We start from the raw sequence: 25,282 nt of genomic DNA on the forward strand, positions 1-25,282 counted from the left end.
ATTCTACCTCAGGGGCAATATATAACAAAGTAATGTCACCTAGAAAGGAAAGCTGATACTACATCTCTTCCAATGAAACTCTTAACTCCCATCTTCTCAAAAGCTACCCCCTCTTAAGGACAGACAGCATTTGAAAGTTAAAATGCAAGAGACTATATTGGTTTTCTATAATTTCCCTATCAGAATCTCACCTTAACACCCTTCTTTGCATGCTGGACAGTAAATATTTTCAGCCTGTGTGGCACATGGACTCTGTCTCAATTACTCAACACGGCCATTGTAGGGTGAAAGCAGCCACAAATAATATATAAACAAATGGGCGTGGCTTTGTGCCAACACAACATTCGTTACAAAAGCAGAGGGCAGACTGGATTTAGCAGCTAGGTCATAGACTGCTGATCCCTGATCTAGATCCCAAGGGAAGCCATTACCAAATGATACAAATTTGTAAAATTTGAATTAGAAGACCCCAACAGCCAGGTTAATTTGTAGAATGTCCTTGATGGGGGAAAAAAAATCCTACACCCAGGCAGGTTAGGTAGCTATGTACCTGACTTTCTTTCAGAAGTACAAGCATGTCTGCCTTTCCCCCAAACATTTCCTCTATCAGCTAGCCAGGCTGCAAGAAGTTCTTGACAGTAGAATTGCTCTGCGGGATTAAGGCATTGTCCTGGGTTTAAAGGGCACTTATGTAGTACAGAGCGAGTGACACATTAGTACTGCATTAGCTTATCAGATCAACTAGCTGACAGCTGGCAGAGAACAGGAACAAGGTGAAAGGAATCCAAGATGAACTAAATAACTTTGTTAAGTTCTTTATAATTTTTCATATTTTTGCCACTAAAACTATGCTTTTATCCCACCACATGCTTTACTATAAATCCCATCTTTTATCAGAGCTTCCTGTCTAGAAACTCATTTAAGGATGTTAATGTCTTTCTTGGGGAAGAAGTCACTGAGGTTGAATTGGTATTTGAATGAGGCACTGTTTTGCTTTGTTTTGTTGTCTCTTGAAAAAGGACAGGTGTTAATTTACTTAATTAACAAGGACAAGAGCCATAGCTTTAGAAATATTATTAGGAAAAGGATGGACATCTTCTCATTAGTTTCTTCTTTTAAGTTTTGAATTTGACCCATGTCTAAAAGTAGGCAGCGTGCCACACTACTAGGTAAAGATCATGTCTGCATAGCATCCATATTCTAGAAAATAATATTAAGATTATTTAACTGAGATGATAAAGTCCTTAGCAAGACTCTTTCTCTCAAGTGGGACAGAATTCATTTTTATTTCTCCTATACCATATAAAGATATACAGCCTAAGAAACAAGAATTTGTATGACGATCATCTAATTGTAACTAGTGGAGTCTTTTCTTTTTAAAATTAATTAATTAATTTAATTATTTTAGAGAGAGAGAAAGCCTGTGTGTGCACTCCCACGAGCAAACGGGTACGGGTAGAGGGGTAGGGAGAGGGACAAGCAGGCGCTGTGCTGAGTGTAGAGCCCGATTCAGGGCTCCATCTTACAACCCTGCGATCAGGACCTGAGCCGAAATCAAGAGCCAGATGCTCAAGCTCAACCGACTGAGCCACGCAAGCACCCCTAGTGAAGTCTTTTAAACAGGAAAATTCAGTGATTCCTATACTTAAGAAAAAAACTATAATGCCAAAATCTAAATCTAAAATATTGACTGTACAAGGAACTTTAAGACTAATGCAGAAACCCTTCAGCCAATTTCATATGGTCATTCCATTTGGCACAATTGTTTTCTTCAGCATTTACTATGTTCTAACACATAATATAATTTTCCTAATAATTATGCTTAGAGTTCATTGTCTCATTCTCCCCATTCACATTTAGCTTAGAATGTCAGTAAACTAAACAGTAATTAATGAGAAAAAGTAAGCAAATAAAAAAGCAAGCTGGAAAAGCAGAGATGTCTTATCTAAGTATATTCCAGCTAAAGACAGAAAACAAATAGGGAAGTATAACTTAAAAACAAATGAATAATGCTTTCTATTTATATTTCTACTCCCCATGATTTTTATTTTTTATTATTATTTTTCTTCTTGTGTTTGCTGTTCTTACTTAAATTCCAGTTAGTTAACATATAGTGCAATATTAATTTCAAGAGCAGAATTTAGTGATTCATCACTTACATATAACACCCAGTGCCCATCACAAGTGCCCTCCTTAATACCCATCACTCATTACCCCATCTCTCTGCCTACCTCCCCTCCAGTAACCTTCAGTTTCTTCTTTATAGTTAAGAGTCCATTTTATGGTTTGCCTCTCTCTTTTTTTCCCCCTATGTTCATCTGTTTCATTTACTAAATTCACCACGACCAAGTGGGATTTATTCTTGGGCTGTAAGGTTGGTTCAACATCCGTAAATCAATCAATGTGATACAATACATTAATAAAAGAAAGAACAAGAACCATATGATACTCTCAATAGATGCAGAAAAAGCATTTGACAAAGTACAACATCCTTTCTTGATTAAAACTCTTCACAGTGTAGGGATAGCGGGTACATACCTCAATATCATAAAAGACATCTATGAAAAACCCAGAGCGAATATCATACTCAATGGGGAAAAACTGAGAGCTTTCCCCCTAGGGTCAGGAACATGAGAGGGATGTCCACTATCACCACTGCTCTTCAACATAGTACTAGAAGTCCTAGCCTCAGCAATCAGACAACAAAAAGAAATAAAAGGCATACGAATCGGCAAAGAAGAAGTCAAACTCTCACTGTCTGCAGATGATATGATACTTTATGTGGGAAACCCAAAAGACTCCACTCCAAAACTGCTAGAACTCATACAGGAATTCAGTAATGTGGCAGGATATAAAATCAATGCACAGAAATCAGTGGCATTTCTATACACCAACAACAAGACAGAAGAAAGAGAAATTAAGCAGTCGATCCCATTTACAACTGCACCCAAAACCATAAGATACCTAGGAAGAAATCTAACCAAAGTGGCAAAGGATCTGTACTCAGAAAACTATAGAATACTCTGGAAGAAATTGAGGAAGACACAAAGAAGTGGAAAAACGTTCCATGCTCACGGAGTGGAAGAACAAATATTGTGAAAATGTCTATGCTACCTAGAGTATCTACACATTTAATGCAATCCCTATCAAAATACCATCAACTTTTTTCAAAGAAATGGGACAAATAATCCTAAAATTTGTATGGAACCAGAAAAGACTCCAAGCAGTCAGAGGAATGTTGAAAAAGAAAAGCAAAGCTGGTGGCGTCACAAGTCCAGACTTCAAGCTCTATTACAAAGCTGTCATCATCAAGACAGTATGGTCCTGGCACAAAAACAGACACATAGATCAATGGAACAGAATAGAGATCCCGGAAATGGACCCTGAACTCTATGGTCAACTAATCTTCGACAAAGCAGGAAAGAATGTCCAATGGGAAAAAGACAGTCTCTTCAACAAATGGTGTTGGGAAAATTGGACAGCCACATGCAGAAGAATGAAGCTGGACCATTTCCTTACACCACACACAAAAATAGACTCAAAATGGATGAAAGACCTCAATGTGAAACAGGAATCCATCAAAGTCCTTGAGAAGAACACAGGCAGCAACCTCTCCGACCTCAGCCACAGCAACTTCTTTCTAGACACATCACCAAAGGCAAGGGAAGCAAGGGCAAAAATGAACTATTGGGATTTCATCAAGATAAAAAGCTTTTGCACAGCAAAAGAAACAGTCAACAAAACCAAAAGACAACCGACAGAATGGGAGAAGATATTTGCAAATGACATTTCAGATAAAGGGCTAGTCTCCAAAATCTATAAAGAACTTATGAAACTCAACACCCAAAGAACAAATGATGCAATCAAGAAATGGGCAGAAGACATGAACAGACATTTCTGCAAAGAAGACATCCAAATGGCCAACAGACACATGAAAAAGTGCTCAACATCGCTCAGCATCAGGGAAATCCAAATCAAAACCTCAATGAGATACCACCTCACGCCAGTCAGAATGGATAAAATTAACAAGTCAGGAAAGGACAGATGTTGGTAGGGATGCGGAGAAAGGGGAACCCTCTTAGACTGTTGGTGGGAATGCAAGCTGGTACAGCCACTCTGGAAAACAGTATGGAGGTTCCTCAAAAAGTTGAAAATAGAGTTACCCTATGACCCAGCAATTGCACTACTGGGTATTTACCCCAAAGATACAAATGTAGGGATCTGAAGGGGTACATGCACCCCAATGTTTATAGCAGCAATGTCCACAATAGCCAAACTATGGAAAGAGCCTAGATGTCCATCAACAGATGAATGGATAAAGAAGGTGTGTTATATATATACAATGGAATATTATGCAGCCATCCAAAACAATGAAATCTTGCCATTTGCAATGACATGGATGGAACTAGAGGGTATTATGCTAAGTGAAATAAATCAATCAGAGAAACACAATTATCATATGATCTCAGTGATATGTGGAATTTGAGAAACAAGACAGAGGATCATCGGAGAAGGGAGGCAAAAATGAAACAAGACGAAAGCAGAGAGGGAGACAAACCATAAGAGACTCTTAGTCTCAGGAAACAAACTGAGGGCTGCTGGAGTGGAGGGGGGGTGGGAGGGATGGGGTGGCTGGGGGATGGACATTGGGGAGGGTATGTGCTATGGTGAGCACTGTGAATTGTGTAAGACTGATGAATCACAGACCTGTATCCCGAAACAAATAATACATTATATGTTAATTTAAAAAAATGAAAATCAGAGATTCTCAGAAAAAATAAAATAAAATAAAAATTTTACAAGCCATATGAACCAGGACATCTTTTAATGATACAGAAAATATTAGTAACTAAAACAAACCTTACAGCGATCAAGTTGATAACTGAAATTATCATTAAAATATTAAACTGATATGAAAAATAAATGTGTTATTAACTTATCTGGTATAAATTTTGCTTACTAATTTGAATCATCTCACACTGTTTTCCAAATGAAAATTAAAAAAAAAATCTTCAGCAGATAACCCTAAAGTAGAGTTTCTCAATCTTGGCTCTATTGACATTTTAGACCGGATATTTCTTTGTTGTGGGGGGATAGGACATCTACTCCTGACCCAAAGTAAGCAGTCAAACAGAATACAACAGTTGATAGGTGACATCTTTTTCTTTAAAAAAAAAAAAAAAGAATTCAATGATGTTTGTATAGTACAGTAATAAAGTCTGTTCTCTGCCACAGCTGGTGAATGAGGAATTCTGGTCAAACATTCTGCGTAATAGAGTAACCATATATTTTCCATGGATTGCCTATTTTCAAAGAGCTGCAGTAGATCAAAATAAACCTAAGGCTACATAGGTAGGCTGGTCCCAGCCGAGCTCAAAGGGAATTAATTATCTGGGGGTGTGTGTGATTAGAGAGGGAGTTGGTGGGCCCTTAGGTTCTATTTGCATGAAAGGATTTATGCTGGTACTTTATTTATCCCTGGCTTCTAGGAAGAGTTAGATACATGCCTAGGTCACAGAACAAAAGGAAGGATGGAGGGGAATAGAGGGGCTTATGGATTTAGGATTCCTTTGAGGTCTCTAGGAGTTGAAAATTTTTTAAGCCTTCAAGGGGAATGGGATCGGAAGAGAAGCAAAAGGAACTGTTTTTATGAAGTGTGCTATGAAACACAGCTACCTTTGCACTGAGCATAACACCACTACGGTACTATAAGGATTGGTGGCAAAACTAGAGCAGTAGGAGACTGCAACCTTGGTCCAGATGGATTTTCACTGAGGGCAGCCCCATACAGCTTTGCCAGCAAAAGGCAGAGGGGAGCCGGAGCTGTAGCAGGATAGGAAGGGCAGGGCTTCTTTGTCTGTTTCGGTCAGTGCTATATTCCCATCACCCTAGAATAGTAGGCACTCAAATATCTGTGAGCAAATGTCAAGTGGTAACTATAGCTAACATGTTCTGCCATATGAGATGACTCCAGATGTATTTGTGGGAGTGGAGACTTTGCAGGGAGCTTGCGTCCTGCCAGGGGAGGTAAAGAAGAGATAATTTGGGATATCTGGATTATTGTTACTAAGGTGACCCCCCCATCTGAATTCACAGGTGCTGAGGCCTGGAGATACTTAGCTTACAAATAAAACTACACTATTCGAGAGGGACATCAGGGTTTTTGCAGTTTCTCGAAGGTATCTTTACAATATTAATTATCATTTTATTGGCAAAGCAAAGATACATCAAATTACGAGGCATCTAAGAGAGATTTTGGATGATGGAACTTTAGAGAACAGAGTTTATATTACTGATTAAGACTCTCCTTTGTTAAAGAATATATTTGGTTTCTTTTATAAGTCCACCATTTTTATAACATTGCACTAAAGTTTCCTTTAAATGTCAAGTACTTTGTAAATTGAAGGTTTAAAAATGTGTCAAAATAACTTAAGTCTTCTTGGATCAGAAATTATATATATAATCTTTTCATGCAAAAATTCATCCTCATTTCTTTATTTTATTTTATTTATTTAGTTTTTTAAAGATTTTATTTATTTGACAGAGAGAGACACAGCGAGAGAGGGAACACAAGCAGGGGGAGTGGGAGAGGGAGAACCAGGCTTCCCACTGAGCAGGGAGCCCGATGTGGGGCTCGATCCCAGGACTCTGGGATCATGACCTGAGCTGAAGGCAGACGCTTAATGACTGAGCCACCCAGGCGCCCCCATCCTCATTTCTTTAAAGACAAATTGCCTTTAATGAATGAATAAAAATGTTCTGTATATATCAATTTAGTCTTTTGAGTGTAACTAAATGCAGGTGTTCACTTTGGCTTTTCAATTATACTTTAGATTTAGACATGATTGAGACCTTATAAAGAGGAACACAGCTTGAGAGAAATGAGAGCTTCTCAAAATTAAATATCTCCATAAGCCAACATGGGTACATAAGGAGCTCTCATGCAAGTTCAGATTTTGAAAGGACAATTACTTAAGACAGAAGGAAGACCATCCCTAAATGAGAATGAAGATAAGAATAACCTCAGTTTCATAACTCCCCATGTCATACTTGCTATATGGGATCAATTAAGGCATAATGGCAATCACACCTTTGCCTCTGAGCCTTCATTTAGTTTTAATACTGTGCTCCCTAAGTTTCTCTCTGTTCGAAGACGCTCAGGTCCTCTTAGACCCTTATGTGTTGTCTTGTTCTGCTGCTTCCACTTTCATACTTTACTTTTACCAGTCTGGGAGGAGAGTACACATTAAGTGATTATGGCTCAGTCAGCCACGCATAGGTGGTCCAGCCTTTAAGTAACCATAGTTCTTTTGATTTTAGAAGCCACTTTAATTTGAAACAGTTTAGATTTCATCTTGAGGCTACAGAGAATTCGTTAAAGAATTTTAGGTCAGGAAAGTAACAATGTCTTGTTTTGTTTTCAGTTTTATTCTGACTTTAATGTGGTGAATGGATTAGAAGAATAAGAGAAGTGGACACAGACACTGGTCAGAACATCATTATAATAGTCCAGCTGAGAGATGGTAGAGGCCCAGAATTAACAGCATCAGTGGTATTGGAGAGAAATGAATGGATTCTAAGACATTTAGGAGATAGAAGCAAGAAGACTGAATGATGGCATAAATATAGCTATCACTTAGCCTCCTAACACTTAGTGATTTTAATATTCATCTAAGAGCTGTTCAAAAATTGTTAAAGGAAATTGTGATTTAAAAATGTTAAAGTTTATTTATCAAATGAATGGCAGCAAATACTTATTTTGTTGAGGGGAAATCTTCTAGCATGATTAATAGTAATGGTAACATTTTCTTCTTATGTAAATGAATCTATTAATTCTATAAAGCCTTGTTCCTATATTTCCAGTATATGAGCTATAGAAAGAGAACACACACAAAACAAAAATTAATTGAGTACCTGGGTAACATATTGTTCTTTAAAAAACAAAACAAAAACACACAGAATCAACAGGAAACTGAAAGATTTAAAATACAAAAGAAATATTTTCTATAATTTATTTAGAGCTATGAAAGTTACTGAAGTATATAATACTTGCCTCAAACACTTTCCCAACAGCTGAAATTAATTTTTATGCCTAAGCTAGATACTGCATGGCAGTGAAACATATAAGGTTCACTGATTTTGAATATTCTATTCAAAATATCTCGAAAGAAAAAAGACTGTGTAGCCAACTATTTGAACTAACTGAAGCATAAAGAATAATAAGCAAAAAAAGATATCCAGACATTCTATAAATGTGGAATTTTATTTTCTTCCATAAAATATTCAACTTAAATTCAGGGATTATTAATTAATCTTGCCTATATTATAAGCAGTTTTTTGAACTCTGACGATGTCAGGAAGCTAACTAGAAAGAGAGACTTAATTCTGAATTTAGAAATGTTTCCAATTACATATATCTTCATGCTAATGTATAGGACACTCATCTTGAATATCTTTAACATCCTCAGTTGAGTAATATATAATATGAACGATATGAATAATTAATATAGCAGCATCTCTTTGAGATTATCCAATTTTGCTTTCATTAATTTGAATGTGATTATTTTGAAAAAGGTCTTAATCCATAATGTCAAACCCTTTTATTTCCATTTCCCCCATCCTTTAGAGGATATCTCTCTGAGGAAGACTTTTTAGTATGTGCCTTTTGTTTATGCTATACATGCCAAATAGATCTCCCAAGATGAAACTCTGAGCTCATTTGGAAGTAATTTTTGGTAGCACATGAATCAGAACTCTTATTTTCTTCTCAGCAATACTGGTATTTTATTGCCTTCATCTATAGTCCAATATGTTTTTAGCAGTAGGAACCCTGAAGCCAAATACACAAAACACTAAGAAAATGGGAACTTCTGGCGATTACAATTTTTGTCTCTCTTTCAGGGTTCTTCCCTCCCCTGGGAGAGTGAAATCACTTTAAGCTCACTATGAAATAGGAACATGGGGAACACAAATGATTGACTGAAGTTGGTGTTGATTTAGGAGTGTTCAGCTTATAGGTCAGGTGTAAAACCGTTAAATCTGCTTGTCAAAGTTTACTTGTCAAACACCTACGGTTTTTCCTGACTCTGCCCAAATGTTACTTTCTCTGTGAAGGCTTCTCAGGCCAGCTCAGGCAGGGTTAGGCAGTTCTTCCTTTGCATTATTATAGCACCTTGATATTGCTAAGGCAGCACTATCAAATTACATTGTATTTACCTGTCTGTGTCTTTTCATTCATGGGTAGAGAGAGACTATTTTCTTCCTTTTCTCTCTGGACCCAGAGCATTACCAAAATCAAATTGATTCTCAATAAAAAATAATCAAATGGATGGACAGAGTATGGCTGATAATATTCTCCATCTGCATAGCATAGGTTATGAGGTGCTTTCACATAGTGCTGAGAAAGAAATGTCAGGAATTATCACCTGTATTTTATAAATGAGGAAACTGATGGCCAGGGAGGTTACACAACCAACCCAAGTTCAAAACAACCAATAAGTTGTACATTTAGCTCTCATGCCAGCAAGTCAATAATGATTTGGAGAAAAAAATGATAGTAATAGTGTTCTGAAAGGCAGACGGTGGTGGCTGACCAGGACACATTGTAGGACATGGTTACCTGTTTTGAAAGCTTTAAAATCAATCTTAGCAGGATCTCAAGAAATTCACATAAATGTACACAAAACTGGACTCCAGAATGTCAACTTATTTACAATGAGAATAATTTGTGACAAATTATTTCCCTGTATTCAAGCTATACACACAGGAAGTCAGTAGACAAATATATCCTATTTATGTATACAATTCACATTACTCTCTGAAATTCTATGACTCATAGACTTCTAAAGAGGAATAAATTCTTAGAGATCAGGAGTAAAATCACTTCATTTTAATAAATAAATACGTAGCTACAAAGGATAAATGACTTATATAAACTCACGCAGCTTATTAGTAACAGCACCAGGCCGTAGAGTCAGGTCTTCTTAAAAATGACATCATTACATTAAAAAAATAACCCAACAACTTATGATTGGGAAGTAATACAAATACAGTTCTAGTTCTTAGCAAGATTTCTAAGCATCTGGTTAACATGATTAAACACAGGCTGCCACACAGGAATTGTCCTTAAATGCTATAAAATGGGAGTACATCAAATTCTATTCTATGACTGTGTATCAGGGAGGTGAGGAGCACTAATGTGACAATGTTTTCACATCCAATCCATGTTAAAACAAGGCACTTTTTAATAGAGATTGACAATATTAATTATATTTATCTCCATTTACCCACAGACATTGATGTTACAAAAATAACTTACTGGATTTATCTTTTCAATATGTCAACTGAAGTGTATTTTCTAGTCTTCATTCCTTTTCAACATATTTTTTTTTCTTCTTGAAAACAGTCCAAGTAGATATAACATAGGTATTCATAGGTTCACGTCATATTTATAACTTTTAAGTTTTGAAAATAGTTGGGCGAGTCATTGCCAGAACACATTTTACTACTTACTGGCCAGCTAAAAAGGTAAATATATATGTCTATTAAGGGGTAAAGACCAAAGACCAAAATAAGCTAAGATTCTCAGAAAAAAAAAAGACAAATGATCATATTTATGAAAGCTTTTATTTAGCTTCTATCACCAAAAATAGGATGTGCTCTGGGTTATATGTCCTAACTTAGTAGATAAAAGCAAATGCTTTCCACAAAAATATCTGTATCTCACCGACTGTGCAAGTCATACCACAATCCAACAATTTCATGGGGCAACATAGTCAAGAGAGAGAGCCTTACTTAGCAAATAACTGCTTTGGGGATAGAAACGTACCTCAAACTGCAACGAATTCGTATGCTAACTGATCTTCCTGTTGGGGATAATTGCTAGAATTCCTTCTTTAAAATACATGAAACTTTACTTATTTGATATCAACTATTATGCATATCTCGCTATTACTATCATAATCGGAGTCTGTGCTTTTCTACTTTTTCACTGGATGCAGAGAACTATTTCCACAACATTTTTTTTTTTAAAGATTTATTTATTTATTTGCGAGAGCGAGAATGAGAGAGAGTACATGAGAGGGGGGAGGGTCAGAGGGAGAAGCAGGCTCCTCGCTGAGCAGGGAGCCCGATGCGGGACTCGATCCCGGGACTCCAGGATCATGACCTGAGCTGAAGGCAGCCGCTCAACCAACTGAGCCACCCAGGCGCCCTCCACAACATTTTTTTTAAATTTTTTTATTATGTTATGTTAATCACCATACATTACATCATTAGTTTTTGATGTAGTAGTATTTCCACAACATTTATACAGTAAAGCTTTTGCTTCCCTCTAGCATCGTAACTGGCACCCTGATTACCCATCTCTAATTAATGCTAATATTTACTGTCATCCCCAAGAGTTATAGTTTGAAACAGGAACCTACAGTATGAAAGAAAATTTAAGTATTCCAGGTCATTTATATAAGTCTAATTTAGAATTGATTTCTCATATAGACTATGACAAAAGCTTGCTCACAGATCATAGCATTTTAATGTATTAAGTGAAAGATGACTTTAGATATTAATTTTTAAGGTAGGTCAAATTATAATACTATGCTGTATAAAAACATCATTTAAGTACCAATTCGTTCATTTTCTTATAAAATTTCAGTAGAAAAATTCCCATATATATCTAAAGTTGAAGATAATTCATTTAAGTCCCCATTATATATTAAGCCAGCCAACCATTTTTATCTATGTCACAGGTATAAAATATCTGTCAATTTCTGGTAAAGGACTATAACATGAAATCAATATGATCAATAGGTACATAAAATGCTAACAGACGAAATTTTTAAAAAAACACAAACAACAGGCCTTGCAATCCTTTAAGATGTATTACTCACCAGAAACAAAGTTCGGAAGTTGCTGAGATCACCAAAGAACTCTTCTATGCTCACTGTCTTAGAGTCAAAAATAAAGTATTCTCCAAGATTCTCATAGAGCTTTAGCATGTTGTTGTGCATGGTGAACAGTTTTTCATACTGGTCTCTGGCACTCTTTGTAAAGCTGTAGCTTTCTGTTAAGGAACATGACCCAATAGCATCTTAAAGGCAAACACTAGATGTTAAGATTGAATGATACCATCATTTTTATAAATACTTACATATTAATTTGCCACGATTGCCATAACAAATACCACAGACTGGGTAGCTTAAACAACAGAAATGTATTTTCTCACGATTCTGGAAGCTAGAAGTTCAATATCAAGGTGTTGGCAAGTTTGGTTTCTTCTGTGGCCTCTCTCCTTAGCTTGTAGATGGCCACCTTCTCACTATATCCTCACGTGGTGGTCCCTCTGCCTGTGTTTGTGTCCCCATCTCCTCTTCTTATGAGGACACTAGTCATATTGGAGTAGGGTACACCCTAAGGACCTCATTTTAACTTAATTGCCTCTTTAAAACCCTATCTCCAGATACAGTCAGTCACATTCTGAGATTCTGGGGGTTAGGGCTTCAACATATGAATTTTTGCAGGGACACAAGTCAGTCTACAATAACTTGCTAGAGTCATTTTATTGGTTAATTGGTTTCAAAAATTTGTAAACTAGGCATAACTATCTAATGTATAACCATGCAAAACATGTTTGCTAAATGAAAGCATATAAGTACAAATACCAGAAAACTGCCTCAGTTATCTTTTAATGAACAAGGTAGGGCAGAAACGAACAACAAAAAACTTAGAAAAAAATATTCTCTTTTTAAATACACACATTCTGTTTAGAGAGAGGTCACAGTGAATTCTATATATAGGCTACATGTGTGTGTGTGTGTGTGTATCCCACATGAAGAGGGGAAGGAGAGGGAGAGAAGAGAGGGAAGGCAAGAGGGAGGTATGAAGAGAAAGGGAGAAGACGGAGGGAGAGAAAGGGAGATGGGAAAGAGGGGGAGAGATTCTCCTATAGCGCCAGAACCTTAGTCACCCAAAGGGCTTGCTAAAACCCAGACTGCTGTTTGCTGGGACTGAGCCCAGGAGGCTGAGAATTACACTTTCTACTGAGTTCCCAGGTGATGCTGAGGCTGCCAGTCCTGGATACACTTTGAGTAGTATGCTCTAGAAAAGCTGTGCCAGGCGTGGAGCCTGCTTAAGGCTCTCTCTCCCTCTGCTCCCCCTGCCCAAGCAGACTCTGCTCTGAGTGCAGAGCCCCGCTCAGGGCTCACCCTCACAACCCTGAGATCATGACCTGAGCCAAAACCAAGAGTCAGATGCTTAACTGGCTGCGCCACCCAAGTACCCCAATCTCTCTCTCTCTTTTTTTTTAAAGATTTATTTGACAGAGAGAGAGACAGCGAGAGAGAGAACACAAGCAGGGGGAGTGGGAAAGGGAGAAGCAGGCTTCCCGCCGAGCAGGGAGCCCGATGCAGGCTCTATCCCAGGACCCTAGGATCATGACCTCAGCCAAAGGTAGATGCCCAAGGACGGAGCCACCCAGGCGCCCCTTTCTCTCTCTTTATAAAAAAAAAAAAATCTCTTTAGGCGACTTCGAAAACAAAAACCAACTAAAATTTTCATTAACTCAGAGCAAATATTGTGAACATTTTGGAGTATTTTCTTCTAGTCTTTCTTCTAATGGCTAATAACTTTTGAATGTAAATTGGTAAGAATGCTTCAGAGAAAGGTTAAGTGGGCTAACAATGAAGAATAAAGGAAACCAAATCCACCTTTAAAAATTAGAGTTAAATTTAAAAAAATCAATGATCAAAGAAGTAAAATGTCTTTTTGTGAAAAGGTAAAATACTTAGAATTATAAAAGAAGGATAATAGCACAGGTTGAGGCACGCTATTACAAGGTCTACTATAGTGTATTAATATTTTATGGTAGTATTATTTTATCAGGCACTGATAAATGTGTTTTGAAATAACCGATTGTATGATTTTAAGATAAATCTTAAAATTTACAAATATAAAGATATAAAATTTCTAAAAGTATAAATCTTATATTTAAGATTTTCTGAATTCTTCAGTATGTTTTATTATAACTTGGGGCCAAATTTATTTTTGAGGGGAACACAGCTCTCATTTTACAATGGAAGTCAATGGAGAAAATCAGACCATTTCTTTTTTTTTCTTTTTTCAGACCATTTCTGGAAAATTACTTTGCAGCTGACACTTATTGGATACAATTGATTTTAAAAGTGAGACGGGACCCTACCTATGTTCTTTCTTAGGCTACTTAAATATTAGCATTCACATTAGCAACACAACAACCTCCTCCCTGCTAACAATCTTTAAATCTTTCAACCCTCAAGTCCATTTTGACCTCAATAGACTGAAAGTATTAATGCATTTTTGACTTACTCTACTTTCTTTTTACCAACAAAAGGATCTCATATAATGCTGCATACACATTTGAGACTATCACCATATGTTCTTTGACTCCTAAGAAAGTGTTAAACATTTTGTTTATGAGTTGCAGAAATAAGACAATACTCTTCATTTCCTAGCACAGAATGAAAGTGAGATTTTTGTTTGCTAGTCTCTCCTACCCAAACAAAACAGACTCATGCCAGAGACTTGCTAGGCATAAAAGTTATCAAAGGGCATTTACTTGTACTCTATTTACAATGCAAAGTATTAAACTGTATATTTCACAAGGCTCAACATCTGTACCACACAGGGAAAAGCCGAAGATAAAAAAGGAAAAAAACTGTATGTTTCCCATTTATCATAACAGTTTTTCACCAGCTACAATATGTCCATGTAGTGATACACGACTTCACAAATTTGTTCTTCCAGAAAAAAAACACACAAAAAACCTGATTTCAGAAAATTCTGTCTGTGTACCAAAGTAAGAAAATTTGAAAAATTCTGGGAATGGCTTCTCTTAGAAATAACAAATGGAAAGCAGCCCAATCTCCAAGTCCTTTACTTATCTTCTTCAAAGTGATTATTTTATAAAAGGGATAGATGGCATGAGTCAGCCCTGGAAATCTCTCACACATGCAATGAAGTCACCAAATCCTAACTGGGACTGCAGGTAAAAAAGAGCTAGACACCCTCATTCCTTTTCATCCTTTTATTTCATTTAGGAAATTTTTATTTTATTTTTTTGAGCACCTATTAAATTCACTGGTTAGTACTATGCTAAGCATTGTGATGGCTGTAATGATCATTAGAGCCTAATCCAATCCAACCCCTTAAGAAGTTTATAATCTAATATTACAAATAATTCTCCCATTATTAATTTGCATTTGTATGGAATTTTACCATTTACAATATGTTTTCCCTTCCATTATGTCCCATAGTCTTCATAACAATCTTATCAAAAAGGTAGAGAAATACCAGTGTTCAAATTTTAGAGTTGTAGAAACTAGACAGAAGGTACTCATCCATCTAGGGTCAGCATGTAGTGAAGGGAAACAGAATATGCCACCCCAAAATATGCCTCTTTGGCATAGATTTTTATTTATTTGTTTTTGTTTCAAGTTTTTATTTAAATTTCAGTTAACATATAGTGTAATATTAGTTTCAGGATAGAATTTAGTGATGCATCACTTATATACAACATGTAGTTCTCATCACAAGTGCCCTCCTTAATACCCATCACCCATTTAACTCATCCCCCTGCCCACCTCCCCTCCAGCAAACCTTCAGTTTGTTCTCTATCATTGAGAGTCTGTTTTATGGTTTGCCTCTTTCTTTTCTACCCCCTATGTTCATCTGTTTTGTTTCTTAAATTCCATGTATGAGTGGAATCATATGGTATTTGTCTTTCTCTGACTGGGAGAAGATATTTGCAAATGACATATCTGATAAAGGGTTAGTATACAAAATCTATAAACAACTTATCAAACTCAACACCCAAAAAACAAATAATCCAGTTAAGAATGGGCAGATGGCACAGATTATTTTGAGCTGATTGAGAAAGAGCAGACATAGGAAAAGCTTTGAAAAGAGTAAAAGTTACCTTTTGAAAGGGGAATTTACATTTATAAAGGATGTCTCCGTCTCTGTACCAAGAAGAAAAGCATGACTCTAAATCACAAGAAAATCAATGGTATCCAGAGTACCAACCGTTAAATTGCAGATTTAAATGTGCATAACAAACCTTACCCTTGTTTATGGTGAATTTCCTGTTAACCGTTCTCCCCTTCCCTATAACAAGTGTCCTCACACCTTTCTTTCTTCTGTCTTTAGCTGAAGATGGTATTTAAACTGGTAGCTTAGGTTTAGTATCCAAAATATTTAAAGAAATTATACAACTCAAAACCCAAAACAAATAATCCAGTTAAAAAATGGGCAGAAGACATGAGCAGACATTTCTCCAAATAAGACATCCAGATGGCTGACAGACACATAACAAGATGCTCAATATAACTCATCAGGGAAATGCAAATCAAAACTACAATGAGATATCATCTTACACCTCAGAACGGCTGAAGTCAAAAACACAAGAAACAAGTGCTGGAGAGGATATGGAGAAATAGGAACCTCCTTGCACTGTTGGTAGGAGTACAAAATGGTACAGCCACTGTGGAAAACAGTATGGAGGTTCCTCAAAAAGTTAAAAATAGAACTACCTTATGATCCAGTAATCACACTACTGAGTATTTACCCCCAAAATACAAAAATACACTAATTCAAAGGGATACATGCACCCCTATGTTTATTGCAGCATTATTTACAATAGCCAAATTATGGAAACAGCTCAAGTGTCCATGTATGGATGAATGGATAAAGAAAGGTGATACATACACAGACACACACACACACACACACACACACACACACACACAGGAATATTATTCAGCCATAAAAAAGAATGAAGTCTTGCCATTTGCAACAATATGGATGGAGCTAGAGAGTATGATGGTAAGTGAAATAAGCCAGTCAGAGAAAGACAAAGACCATATGATCTCATTCATATGTAGAATTTAAGAAACAAGACAAATGAGCAAAGGAAAAAAAAAAGAGAGAGCGATAAACCAAGAAACAGACTCTTCACTATAGAACAAACTGATGGTTACCAGAAGGGAGGTAGGTTGGGGGAATGGGTAAAATAGGGGATGGGGATTAAAGAGTACACTTACGATGAACCCTGAGCAATGTATAGAATTGCTGAATCACTATACTGTACACCTGAAACTAATATAACACTGTATGTTAACCATACTGAAATTAAAGACACCTTATTTAAAAAAAATAAACTGGTAGCTTGGGCTACCTCAGGGAGTTACTCATTTTTCCCTTGGTATTTCCCATGTATACATGAGGTATACATGTTAATAAACTTCTCTTTGGTTTTCTCTTGTTAATCTGTCTTTTATTACAAGGGGGTCTCAGTGAGGAACTCAGAAGGGTAGAGGAAAAATTATTTTTCCTCAGCTACTGGAGACATCATGATAGTCTCTTGCATAATACCTAGTCTAGTGTTCTTTTGATATGGTAGAAATGTAATTATTTATAATGACAACCATCATATTGCCAAATTCAATGTTCACCCCTCTGTCCTCCTTTTGATGTCTCAGCAGATTCAGATACATTTAGCCACTCAGTGTCTATGACACCCACCCTCATGCTTAAAATATTTTTTCTTTTTCTTACCTCCTCTCTTTCTCTGGTAACATCTATAAAATTTTAGAGTACCAGAAAGGCCTGATCCTGAGTCCTCTATCTACATTCTCTCTAACTGACCTAAGTAATTCACATAACTTTAAATACCATGTATATTGGTGACCTCTCCCCTCCAAATTATATATCTAGCCCCAATCTGTTCCCTGAGGTACTAAGTTTTATAATCAACCACCTACTTGACATCTTTATTTGAATGCTGTTGTTGTTTTAAGTGGACTCTCTTGGTATCACAAATGTTAATCCTCTCCCGAAAACCCTGTAATAATTTAACATAACCCTTGGAATAAAATCTAAACTACTTCTCAGGGTTTATGACGATCCACATGATCTGGCCTCTGCTCACCTCTGCAACATAATGTCATCTCATTCTCCCTCTTAACCATGATAACCAGCCACATTAACTTTTCTCCCCCTTGAACATACCAAGTTTTCATACTCAACTCAGGGACTTTGCACATGCTGTTCCTTCTGCTTAGAATGTTTCTTTTTCACCAGATCATCAATCTCAGCTCAAATGTCACCTCCTCACAGAGGCTTTCCCCAACCACTTAATCTAAAATATCCACTTCCGGGGCCCCTGGGTGGTGCAGTCAGTTGAGCTACCAACTCTTGGTTTTGGCTCAGGTCGCTATCCCAGGGTCATGAGATCAAGCCTTGCATCAGGCTCCATGCTCAGCATGGAGTCTGCTTAAGACTCTCTCTCCCTCTCCCTCTGCCCCTCCCCCTGCTTTCTAAAAATAGAGAAATCTTCAAAATATCCACTTCCATTACTATTACTCTTGCTTACTTACATTATGCAAACTTATAACTATCAGACATTCTCTCTCTTTTTAATTTAATTCTTTATTGCCTATCTTCCCTACTTAAAAATGTGGCCCATGAATAGACCTTTCATGTCTTATTGACCACTGACTCATCAGCACCTAGAATAGTGCCTGGCACATAGTTGAAATATTATCAGTGACAAAAGATTATGGGGTACTTTGGGGAGGATGATTAGACTATCCTGGGGTTGAAAAGTAGAGTGACCTCTTCCCACCTGCTTAAACAACCTTGGGAGTTTTTGAAATATTTAGAGAGAAGAACCATAAGAAAACAATGGACTTTCCAAGAAGAATTTCCAAGATGAGGTAATTCAAAGTATTTTATATCCTTAAAATATGTATAACCTTAAGGTGGTAAAGTGAGCATATCTAATACATATAAAGTAGTTATCAAATATAAGGGGGGAAAACAATTTAGAGCAATTTTTCTTTTACTATTTGACTCAAATTCCTTATGCTATAAAGACAAACATTTTTGATATTTCCAGCTTGGAAGTTAGTCAAAATAACTGAAATAAAATCCCATCATCTTCTCCCTAAGAGAAGTATTCATTGCAAGGTTGATAAACTAAAATGTGTTCAACATTTTAAAACACTAGCAGGTAAAATGTTAAACTTTTATAAGTATTAATTTTAAACCATTTGATCTTAATCTTGTTCTGAATCTGGAAATTTAATTTATAAAACATATACTGTAACTCCCACAAAGCCTTTTTATATTAACTCACTTGAAAAGCTGACTGGGAAGCAGTCTTCAGTTACTTGGGTATTTATGTACTATACAGAATTGTCTAAAGCTTTATCATCTATATTTTTGTGTGAGTATATATAAATTTATAGAGGATATTCCTTAGTAATATTGTAATAGCATGGAATTAAAATTCAACCTGAAACAGCTATAATTCACCCATAGGCATTTACTCAAATAAAAGCAAATTATTTTCTTTACACTTTTAGGTACATTATATATCATTTTTCACTATTTTTGGTAGCTGTACCTACCTGTCTATAAATTGGTTAAAGGTAGGTATTGTTAACCCTTGCCCTCTAACTGGTAAAATAGCTGATAGGCTTCAGGACATGCTACCCCAAGATATGGCACCATGGCATATTCAAAATTTTAAAAGAAAGGAGGAAGCAGGAAGGTCACTCTGACCTTCTCCTGAAGCAAGTTATAAGACCTCCATATGCAAAGTGGCTTCCTTATACCCTGAGGAAAAACTACCCTTATCCCCAAGATGGAGGGATAATGAGAAGAATCTGAATAAACAGGGCTTGCTAAGTTCCCCTCAGTTTAATACACTTAGCTCATGCTTTTTGCACTATTATACCTTTCCACTACTTTCTAGTCTTTAGCAAATCTAGCATAAAAAAGAGGTTTAACAATTTCTTTGGGTCTTAACTTCCTAATGAAGGTTCCCATGTCATGTGAAAGTTATATTCAATAAATTTGTATGCTTTTCTCCTGTTAATCTCTTTGTCAGTTTAATTTTTAGACCTACCCAGAGACCCTGAGAGGGTTGAGGAAAACTTTTTCCTCCCCTGAATAGTATTGCTTCATCAAATACTAGGCAGAGAACACTATTTATCATTTTACTTCATTTTGATATAAAGAGTAATTGGTACCACAGAAAACTTGTTCCAGTAGAGCCAAAATAAGCATTAGTAGGGCACTGGGAATGAAGGAGTTTATGTATCTCACAGCTAATTGAGTTAAATCAGTTCTTAAAATTTCTCATTTTCATAAGGAGTACATTAGTTACGATTTTAATAAAAAACTTGAAATTTGGAATAGCATTACTGCTGGATTGTTGAGAACGTGGAAAAATCAACTTGAGATCCACTTAACCTTCACACAAGCTTTAGTTAGCAACATGGCATAATTATTCATTAAAATAAAAGGAAGTCACAAACATACACTCTATTAAAGAATATAAATATCATTTCCTCTTTCTATAACCTTCCAGAAAATATTCCTCTAAATGTTAAAAAGAAAATACTAATGTTTCTATTTGAGTATATCATTTTTAGTAAAAAATTAATATTTTAAAGAAATCTATCTTTTAAAAATAACATTAACACATATTAAAGTAGTTGGAATTTACTTACAAATCACACATTATGTGATAAATAGGTGTGGACAAATATTTTAAAATGTGAAATTTTAACAAGGACAATAACGAATGCATCTGTTAATTTCCATTTGGATTCAACACAATACTTTAAAATAGTTTAGGATATAGACTACAAAATTCTTTTAAAAATCAGATTACAAAACAATATAACAAAGATAGCATAGTTAATGATAAAAATTTTGAACCAAATCCCCAGTTTTTAACATATAGGAGGCAATTATGTTACTGAAGAGATGAAACCATTTTGTTAGTGACCCCACTTTTCCACAGATGGCCTAAGTCAGCCGGGTATAAAAATTTTTGTCTTGTTTTGTTTTTTTTTAAAAGGTTTATTATTTATTTTTTGACAGAGAGAGACAGCCAGAGAGGGAACACAAGCAGGGGAAGTGGGGGAGGGAGAAGCAGGCTTCCCGCCGAGCAGGGAGCCCGATGCGGGCTTGATCCCAGGACCCTGGGATCATGACCTGAGCTGAAAGCAGATGCTTAATGACTGAGCCATCCAGGCGACCCAAGAAAATGTATTTAAATCAGCTTCCAGTTAAAGCCATAAATGTGATGACAAAGGTAAGAGGTACACTCAGAACTCCTTTTCTCTACCCCTTTCATTATTCACTCCGTTTTGTCTTTTGTGTAGATTTCTTTTTACCCTTCCTTTGAAGATGGACTACCTTTGCATTCTTAGACAGCCCAAAGAGTGATTTTTTCATTCATTTATTCAAATCTATTTATTAAGTGCCTGCTTTGTGCCAGTTATCTTCTAGGTGCTGAGAATACAGTAGCTAATATTCACAAAAAGGTCACTGGTCACTGCTTTCTTGGCATGATAGTTTAGTGGGACAATATACATTAAACAAAGAAATAAAAAAATTTAAAAATAAATATAATTGTAAAGCAGAGGTTGTTAAAGAATATATATTTGGGAGACCTGAGACCTGAAGGGGAAGAGCCAAGAGGAGGAACACTGGGGTAGGGTGTATGATGGTTCTGAAAGATATTAAATATTCTAAGAACATGAAGAAGAGGAAAAAGGCCTGGAATGTGAAAGCCTATGGAGTAAGTGGGGGACAGGAGGGAGAAGGTTCCTGAAGTGTGTAGTGGCTAGATTCTACAGGTCTTATCTTAAGCATTTTGAAATTTTTCCTGAGAAAATTGTCTGGTGAGTTTTAAACAAGGAAGTGATGGGATCAGTTTTCTTCTGCTCAAAGGCATAAGAGATGCTAGCTAAATTCACACACATACACACACCACACTAACAATGATAACAACAACAAAAAACCCCTAGGACTAATGGAACATAGAGTATTGTCCAAATGAGAGTAAGTCTACTTGCTAATTAGTATATCTTATATAAATATTCAATTAGAGCATATTTGATAAATTATTAAGAATGTTACATAGAATCAAAGGCAGCTAAAAAAGAGCAGGTGTTAGGCAATACATAACTATGCAGACTGGCATGCAAACAGTTGTGTTTAGAGTAACCTAAGAGTTATGATTATACAATTTGAGATTGATGTGTATATTTGGAATGTCAGTATTATTATTTAATATTCATATCATGCATGCACAGACATTAATTAGATCAAGTCCTACCTCCAGCTTTACCTCACATTCAGTTCTCAGCATCATTTATCATGTAGCAACACTGTATACAAAACTGTGAGAGATTAAGTAGAGAAAAAGAAAGTAAAGTGATAAGACATGGTTTCTAACCCTCACTGAATTTATAAACTAGTGTTGAGAGACAGATAAAATAATAGCAGAGCAGCAATAGCAGAAAGTAACGTTTATTGAACTCTACAATGAACCAGGCACTGAGTTAAATGCTTTATAAGTGTTGTCATATTTAACCCTCCCAATGGCCCTATGATGCATATATGCTATTACTAACTCCATTTTACAACATGATGAAATTAGCCTCAGGGAGATCAGCTGACTTTCTCAAGAGTAAGCCATCTCAATAGTAAGTGGTGCATTCAGGATTTGAATCTGAGTACCTTTTCCGATTCCCCCGTAACACAAAACTATGTATTTGACCAGCATGCCATACTGCTTCTTCTGTTTAAAAAAAAGATAAAAATACACAGTAACATAAACTAAGCTTCACAAAGGAATTCAAGAAAGATGTAGAAATGTATAGCAAGAAGTGATTCTGAGATTATTAGGAATGACCTCAGAAGGAAGTAACTACTGAGTTCCATCTTGATGTATGGGAAGGATTTCTCAATCCAAAGAGAAGACAATCCAGGCAATGAGAATAGCATGAGCAAAGGTATAAATGTATCTGGAGTTACCAAGGAACCCTGGCTATTCTAGGATAACACAGTTTGAGTATGGAGGGAGATGTAGAGGAAGATAAGCCTGTGATGGGTGGCAGAATAGGCCACCTAAAATATGCCTCTTTGACATATGATTAATTTTGAGTTGAAGGCACTTGGAAAAACAGCAAATGAGAGGCTTTCCCCGAACTCCCTTTATCTGCTTAAAGACAGATCCTCTAAAAGGAACTCAACTGTTATAAATCTCCCTGGGAGATCAACCAAGGAAGATTGACACTTATCAAAGGAGAGGAGGGGGGCCTGGGTGGCTCAGTCAGCTAAGCAGCCAACTCTTAATTTCAGCTCAGGTCATGATCTCAGGGTCCTGGGATGGAGCCCTGCAGCAGGCTCCACGCTCAGTGGGGAGTCTGCTTCAGGATTCTCTCTCTCCCTCTGCCCCTCCCCCTGCTTGCTCACTCTCTCTGTAAAATAAATAAATAAATCTTAAAAAAAAAAGGAGAGGTTACTAGAAGTTGACATCTGACCCAGACAAACTATGTCACACACTATCATATCTTTCATCTATTCTTCTAAGTTCCCATTCAACTTTCCTAAAAATCTTTTCCTCTAAACAGCCTACATCCTCTTTCCTCTAAGATACCATAAAAGCTCTCAAATCTCACCACTTACTTAGGTATCCACTTTTTTCCCCCCTGTGATGTCCCTGTGTACATATTAAACATTAATAAATTTGTATACCTTTGCTCCTCTTAATCTGCCTATTATCGGTTTGTTATATAGACCCAGCTATCAAATTTAGGAACATAGAGGGCAAGTCTTTCCTTCCCTTTACCTGGAAAGATATTGAATGCATATTAAGGTTCTCAAGTTTTCTTTGTAGGCAAGTAATCCATGGTTTTTATACAGAGGAGTAATATCATCTTACTTGTTTGTAGGAACCTAACTGATAACAGAAGGATGGTTTGGAAGATGACACACTGAATCATGGGAGAGCACCTAGGAAACTAACAGGAAAGTGCTACGAATGGAAAACAAAGGATAGATATAAGAAATGTGGAAGAGGTAGCATCCATCGGACAATGGTGACTGACTAGATATTAGTGATTAGAGAGGGGGAAATATTGAGAATGCCATTTGAGTTTTCTAGCCCATATGACTCAGCATATGTTTGTGTATGCTTGCTTTATAAAAGAACTTGGGAGACAAGAAAGGGAACATGGGGTGGGGGGGCAGGAAGGAGAATAATGACTAGTTTTGAATACACTGCGTATGAGACATCCATGAAACATGGGGATTGCAATATGTAAAAGGCAGTCTGGAGGTAGGTGGGCTCTTTGGTAACTTGGAGATCAGCTTCTGTGGCAACAGTGAGAACTGCAAAGCCAAGGAAAATAGAACAAAGACTTCCTCTCATCCAATCCGATCTATACCAGGACAATGCCTTAACAGTGTTCCCTTAACATTCTTATTGATTCAATGAACATGACCTTAGTCTGAATATGTTTGGCCTTGATACATTTACTCAAAATATAGAATAGTCTGGAATTATAACTTTAGCTAAGAGAGCAAAATATCCTATCCCACAGTCTGTGGTAACAGTTTCCAATGATCATCAAAGATCATTTAACTACAAATGTCAATGATGCAAAATATGTAGTCAGTATGAATTTTGCCAAAGGGTATGTCCCTGAGGAATTGAATTTTATTGTTTTGGGTAGTGACAGGGTTAGGGTATAAAGGACTCGAAGACATAATGTTATAGACTCAAGAACAACTGTGTATAGTTATGAAATTAGAAATGATGATGACAAGTATCTGAGAATCACGGTTTCTCATCATTACTGTACACTCTCTGTGTTTTCTTATTTTTAAATTTTTACCGTATCAGGTACTTCTGCTACACCTGCTGCTTTGGAATGAATGTCTAGGTATTTAGGATTGACTTCTCACTGTAAAATAGTTCTTTGAATTCTTTGGGCATTTTATTTTATTTTTTACATTTGTTTTAAAATGGTCCATTTCAGGTTTGGGGCTTCTTGTACTGAATTGTAGATAGTTTCCAATCATGCATTTTCAATCCAAGTTTTAGTTTCAAATTCAGCTGATAATGCTTTATCCTTTCTTGCTTATCTTTCCTTAACTAAAATCACCAATGAGGTAAAGAAGTAGCAACAAAAAGGGAAACGTCTGCCAAACCAAATTTTACTCATTAAGAGCCAACTCTGTATATTTGAAAGGCCTATGAACTGAGGCAGAGATTTAATCCCTTTTTTGCAGGATAATCTGTAGTATTCATGCCTTCCATTGCAAAATAAAGCAACTAGAAAAGAAATTCTTTAAAGTTACTACCAGCTGTAAAATGCTAGATTCTGTAAGTATTCAGGTAAAATGGAAGCACTAATATCTTGAGAAAAAGTGAATACTTTGG

The 25,282-nt window shown here is 36.4% G+C and overlaps 1 protein-coding gene across 2 annotated transcripts in view; it reads right to left on the minus strand.

The window, feature by feature from the left end:
• The window catches only part of LOC102727555 (protein diaphanous homolog 2), a 687,910-nt gene that overhangs the window by 210,495 nt on the left and 452,133 nt on the right, over positions 1-25,282 (minus strand). For both annotated transcript variants that reach the window (XM_081808540.1, XM_081808541.1), the window contains exon 20: positions 11,889-12,052. In XM_081808540.1, coding sequence (XP_081664666.1) covers positions 11,889-12,052 — 164 coding nt within the window. The remainder of the gene's footprint in view (positions 1-11,888; positions 12,053-25,282) is intronic.

Source organism: Leptonychotes weddellii, chromosome X, assembly GCF_054177405.1.
Source record: "Leptonychotes weddellii isolate Sample4059 chromosome X, ASM5417740v2, whole genome shotgun sequence".
Taxonomy (NCBI): domain Eukaryota; kingdom Metazoa; phylum Chordata; class Mammalia; order Carnivora; family Phocidae; genus Leptonychotes; species Leptonychotes weddellii.